This window comes from Cololabis saira, chromosome 3 (genome assembly GCF_033807715.1).
Source record: "Cololabis saira isolate AMF1-May2022 chromosome 3, fColSai1.1, whole genome shotgun sequence".
NCBI lineage: Eukaryota > Metazoa > Chordata > Actinopteri > Beloniformes > Belonidae > Cololabis > Cololabis saira.
Genome location: NC_084589.1, coordinates 43,411,642 through 43,417,641, shown reverse-complemented (window position 1 = coordinate 43,417,641; position 6,000 = coordinate 43,411,642). Strand labels below are relative to the sequence as shown.

The 6,000-nt window shown below is 42.4% G+C and overlaps 1 protein-coding gene across 1 annotated transcript in view; it reads right to left on the bottom strand.

Moving 5' to 3' along the window:
• The window catches only part of bbs9 (Bardet-Biedl syndrome 9), a 208,704-nt gene that overhangs the window by 143,506 nt on the left and 59,198 nt on the right, over nucleotides 1-6,000 (bottom strand). Inside the window, exon 14 of the mRNA XM_061717987.1 lies at nucleotides 4,053-4,157. Coding sequence (XP_061573971.1) covers nucleotides 4,053-4,157 — 105 coding nt within the window. The remainder of the gene's footprint in view (nucleotides 1-4,052; nucleotides 4,158-6,000) is intronic.

Genomic DNA, 6,000 nt, shown 5'->3' with positions numbered 1-6,000 from the left:
GAAGGGAGGAAGGAAAGAAGGGAGGAAAGAAGGAAGGAAGGGAAAAAAGAAGGAAGGGAGAAAAGAAGGAAGGAAAGAAGGAAGGAAGGGAAAAAGAGGAAGGAAGGAAGGAAGGAAGGAAGGAAGGAAGGAAGGAAGGAAGGAAGGAAGGAAGGAAGGAAGGAAGAAAAGAAGGAAGGAAGGAAAGAAGGGAGGAAGGGAAAAAAGAAGGAAGGGAGAAAAGAAGGAAGGAAAGAAGGAAGGAAGGGAAAAAGAAGGAAGGAAGGAAGGAAGGAAGGAAGGAAGGAAGGAAGGAAGGAAGGAAGGAAGGAAGGAAGAAAAGAAGGAAGGAAGGAAAGAAGGGAGGAAGGGAAAAAAGAAGGAAGGAAGAAGGAAGGAGGAGGAAGGAGGGGGGGAGGAGGGAAGGGGGGGGCGAAGAGGAGGGGGGTGGAGGGGGGGAAGGGGGAAAAAAGAAGGAAGGAAGGAAGGAAGGAAGGAAGGAAGGAAGGAAGGAAGGAAGGAAGGAAGGAAGGAAGGAAGGAAGGAAGGAAGGAAGGAAGGAAGAAAAGAAGGAAGGAAGGAAGGAAGGAAGGAAGGAAGGAAGGAAGGAAGGAAGAAAAGAAGGAAGGAAGGGAGGAAGGAAAGAAGGGAGGAAAGAAGGAAGGAAGGGAAAAAAGAAGGAAGGGAGAAAAGAAGGAAGGAAAGAAGGAAGGAAGGGAAAAAAGAAGGAAGGAAGGAAGGAAGGAAGGAAGGAAGGAAGGAAGGAAGGAAGGAAGGAAGGAAGGAAGGAAGGAAGAAAAGAAGGAAGGAAGGAAAGAAGGGAGGAAGGAAAGGGAGGAAAGAAGGAAGGAAGGGAAAAAAGAAGGAAGGAAAGAAGGAAGGAAGGGAAAAAGAAGGAAGGAAGGAAGGAAGGAAGGAAGGAAGGAAGGAAGGAAGGAAGGAAGGAAGGAAGGAAGGAAGGAAGGAAGGAAGGAAGAAAAGAAGGAAGGGAGGAAGGAAAGAAGGGAGGAAAGAAGGAAGGAAGGGAAAAAAGAAGGAAGGAAGGAAGGAAGGAAGGAAGGAAGGAAGGAAGGAAAGGAAGGAAAGGAAAGGAAGGAAGAGGAAGGAAGGAAGGGAGGAAGGAAGGAAGGGTGGAAGGAAGGAAGGAAGGAAGGAAGGAAGGAAGGAAGGAAGGAAAGAAGGAGGAAGGAAAGAAGGAAGGAAGGGAAAAAAGAAGGAAGGGAGAAAAGAAGGAAGGAAAGAAGGAAGGAAGGGAAAAAAGAAGGAAGGAAGGAAGGAAGGAAGGAAGGAAGGAAGGAAGGAAGGAAGGAAGGAAGGAAGGAAGGAAGGAAGGAAGGAAGGAAGGAAGGAAGAAAAGAAGGAAGGGAGGAAGGAAAGAAGGGAGGAAAGAAGGAAGGAAGGAAAAAAAAGAAGGAAGGCAGGAAGGAAGGAAGGAAGGAAGGAAGGAAGGAAGGAAGGGAAGGGAGGGAGGAAGGAAGGAAGGAAGGAAGGAAGGAAGGAAGGAAGGAAGGAAGGAAGGAAGGAAGGAAGGAAGGAAGGAAGGAAGGAAGGAAGAAAAGAAGGGAAGGGAGGAAAGAAGGAAGGAAGGGAAAAAGAAGGAAGGGAGAAAAGAAGGAAGGAAAGAGGAAGGAAGGGAAAAAGAAGGAAGGAAGGAAGGAAGGAAGGAAGGAAGGAAGGAAGGAAGGAAGGAAGGAAGGAAGGAAGGAAGGAAGGAAGGAAGGAAGGAAGGAAGGAAGGAAGGAAGGAAGGAAGGAAGGAAGGAAGGAAGGAAAGGAGAAAACAAGGAAAGAATGTACGAGGGAGAGAAAAGAGGAAGGGAGTAAAGAAGGAAGGGAGAAGGAAGGAGAGAGCAGGAGGAAATAAGGAACAGGAGAATTAGGTCATTTTGACCCAAAGACAGTACAAGGGTTTAAAACAGAAACGGGGCAGCAATGGCGTGTAGTTGTTTTATTTAACTCATTCAGACCGAAAACATTTTAAAAACCTACTAAAAACTGAACTGGAAAATCTGAACATCTAACAGTCAGACCAGCTGATCCATGCATGTAAATGTTCAACTGGATGGAAGGAATGGAGGAAAGAAGGAAGGGAGGGAGGAAAGAAGGAAAGAAAGGAGAAAGGAAGGAAGGAAGGAAATAAGGGAGGAAAGAAGGAAGGGAAAAAAGAAGGAAGGAAGGAAGGAAGGAAGGAAGGAAGGAAGGAAGGAAGGAAGGAAGGAAGGAAGGAAGGAAGGAAAGAAGGAGGAAAGAAGGAAGGAAGGGAAAAAAGAAGGAAGGGAGAAAAGAAGGAAGGAAAGAAGGAAGGAAGGGAAAAAAGAAGGAAGGAAGGAAGGAAGGAAGGAAGGAAGGAAGGAAGGAAGGAAGGAAGAAAAGAAGGAAGGAAGGAAAGAAGGGAGGAAGGAAAGGGAGGAAAGAAGGAAGGAAGGGAAAAAAGAAGGAAGGAAAGAAGGAAGGAAGGGAAAAAAGAAGGAAGGAAGGAAGGAAGGAAGGAAGGAAGGAAGGAAGGAAGGAAGGAAGGAAGGAAGGAAGGAAGGAAGGAAGGAAGGAAGGAAGGAAGGAAGGAAGGAAGAAAAGAAGGAAGGGAGGAAGGAAAGAAGGGAGGAAAGAAGGAAGGAAGGGAAAAAAGAAGGAAGGAAGGAAGGAAGGAAGGAAGGAAGGAAGGAAGGAAGGAAGGAAGGAAGGAAGGAAGGAAGGAAGGGAGGAAGGAAGGAAGGGTGGAAGGAAGGAAGGAAGGAAGGAAGGAAGGAAGGAAGGAAGGAAGGAAGGAAGGAAGGAAGGAAGGAAGGAAGGAAGGAAAGAAGGAAGGAAGGAAGGGAAAAAGAAGGAAGGGAGAAAAGAAGGAAGGAAAGAAGGAAGGAAGGGAAAAAAGAAGGAAGGAAGGAAGGAAGGAAGGAAGGAAGGAAGGAAGGAAGGAAGGAAGGAAGGAAGGAAGGAAGAAAAGAAGGAAGGGAGGAAGGAAAGAAGGGAGGAAAGAAGGAAGGAAGGGAAAAAAGAAGGAAGGAAGGAAGGAAGGAAGGAAGGAAGGAGGGAGGAAGGAAGGAAGGAAGGAAGGAAGGAAGGAAGGAAGGAAGGAAGGAAGGAAGGAAGGAAGGAAGGAAGGAAGGAAGGAAGGAAGGAAGGAAGGAAGAAAAGAAGGAAGGGAGGAAAGAAGGAAGGAAGGGAAAAAAGAAGGAAGGGAGAAAAGAAGGAAGGAAAGAAGAAGGAAGGGAAAAAAGAAGGAAGGAAGGAAGGAAGGAAGGAAGGAAGGAAGGAAGGAAGGAAGGAAGGAAGGAAGGAAGGAAGGAAGGAAGGAAGGAAGGAAGGAAGGAAGGAAAGGAGAAAACAAGGAAAGAATGTACGAGGGGAGAAAAGAGGAAGGGAGTAAAGAAGGAAGGGAGAAGGAAGGAGAGAGCAGGAGGAAATAAGGAACAGGAGAATTAGGTAATTTTGACCCAAAGACAGTACAAGGGTTAAAACAGAAACGGGGCAGCAATGGCGTGTAGTTGTTTTATTTAACTCATTCAGACCGAAAACATTTTAAAAACCTACTAAAAACTGAACTGGAAAATCTGAACATCTAACAGTCAGACCAAGCTGATCCATGCATGTAAGTGTTCAACTCGACTAGAACTGGCCTACACGCTCAGCACATGGTCCACAGCTTTGACCCAGACGTACTGGAAGAAACCAGCACAGAGAAAAATGGAAAAACAAAAACAAAACAAAACTAAGGTGTACAGAAAGAACAAATTGTACAAAGCTACAAGTTTGTCCAGCTCACCCTTCACAACCGTTTTCATTTACCGCCGCTGCTGCCAGCAAATCTGGTTTAGTGTGTGCCGTAATAGATCAATTGGAAACCTCAAATGATAAGTAGCTGAAAAAACCACCTGTCACGGTGCACTCTGACATACTTTGGTTTGTAAATTGTTTCCTTTTGAGCTAAATTATATTGTCACAAAAAAAAGAGTCAACTTAAATGATGCATTCCAGCTATAGAAACGGACTCTGCTAAACTGTGCATGTTAATATACTGACTGCGTGTAAAAAAAGGTGCATGTTATGGCAGAACACACAGATGCTGGACTTCTTTACCTGTAGGCGAGCTGTAGGACACAACGATGTCTCCAGTCAGGTCAGCAGGGGGGTACCGGCCATTGAGAAAGGCCGAGAAATGCACAGTTTTCGTTGAACCAACATCTAAAGACAGAGAAAAATATCATGTTAATATTAAACATTTATTTCACCAGTAATGTCAATAGTGGCCGATGATAACATTTGCCGGAAATATTAAGTCTGAATGTCATTGTACAATTTAACCCCACACAGTTCAGGAATCATATACACTCACTCAACACAGTGACCGAAAAAAATCTCCAGTTATAAAACCTAATCATCAATCAATCAGAAAACAATGAAAATGTATAAATAAATAAATTTGAAAAAAAAAAAATCAGTTAAAAACTGCAATGCAAAACAGCTGGTTAAAAAACAGTAGACATTTGAAACATTTGAACCAAAGAAATCTTCAATGCTCGAGACACCTTTTCAGCATTATAAATGTTATAATTTACTGATATCTGCTCTCAGAGTCCTCAAATGTAATCTTTACAATTCTTAATTTTGGTACCGGTTGTATAATGAAGTGATGCTCTTCATCGCTCTGTCACAACCTGCTTTTAAATCGGCTCCAGTAAAGATAGGCGTAATGTACTTTAACACTCTTCTACAAACCAAATAAATGTATTTTTCTAGCATTTAAGGCCTTTATATAATAAGTTAATTGATAAGGAATTAGGTCAGAGAATAGACACAATGAGCTAGACGATATATAGCTGACAGAGGTGATGTTTCAAGTCAAGATTTTAAAGGGGGAATTCAACATTATTACAAAAAAAAAAGATTAATCAGACCATTCAATATTATTCTCCTTGTAAAATGGGTTGTATAAAATATTGTGGCCCTGAACTCTGAAAGAATAATCCTGATAAATCTGCTGGATGACTTTGGGAAGGACCAAAGATGAGATTTTTGGATGCGGTGAGAGAGGTAACGCAGTTGATTGATGTGACTGAGGAAGATGCAAGAGAAGCCATGATGGAAACAGATGTGTTTTAACCTAAAAAGGGTAAACTGACCTTCATCCGTCTTCTTTCTAGTGCATATCTCCACCTCTCCAGTTTTTATTCAACCTGCTCCCTATACTCACTCTTGATCTCCATGGAGACACCTGTGTGACCTCATCTGAAACTCCTCTACTACTACACCTCGCCACTGTCACACCCTCCTTGTACACGTACTGTACCATCTAACAAACCTTTCTGCACCTCTGGACTTTCTCATACAATGACACGATTGCTCTGTTGGCATTCTGCCACAGTGCAACTCCTTCTGACCTTCCCTGTGTTTTTCTATCAGCCTTCTCGGAGCAAGCCCTGCATCCGTAGTGTTCTGTCTTGGCATGAATCCAAACAGTGGCTCACTACTAGGGATGGGCGGTATGGACTAAAAAATGTATCACGATAATTTCTGGCATTTATCCCGATAACGATAATAAATAATAAAAATGACGATAAAAAAAATACCAGTTCAACTCCACCTTTTTAACTATAAATCTATCACCACATTCAGTCTTTGGAGCCCCCAAATCGCTGCTCTAAAATAATACTAAATGCTACTAAACTACACAAATTAAATTGAATTAATAAAAACCAATTAAATTAAGTACAGCTGTACTGCAAAACAGTAATGACTCAAATGAAACAAGTTTGAAATGTAAGAACAGATTCAACATTTATTCAAACTGTATGGCTTAAACAGTGGGATAACAGTGCAAACAGCAAAAGTACCATTGTCCTTCAAGTTTTCTTAGCTTATAAACTCACAAAGTAGAAAAAAAATACAACCTGATAAATAAAGAAACAGGACAAATAAATAAAAGTTCACTGAAAATAAAATCCTATCAGTGATGACCTCTTCTAATATAAATAAAATGTGCAAATTAACCTGTGGTTGGAACATGCCACAAATTAGATACTAATGC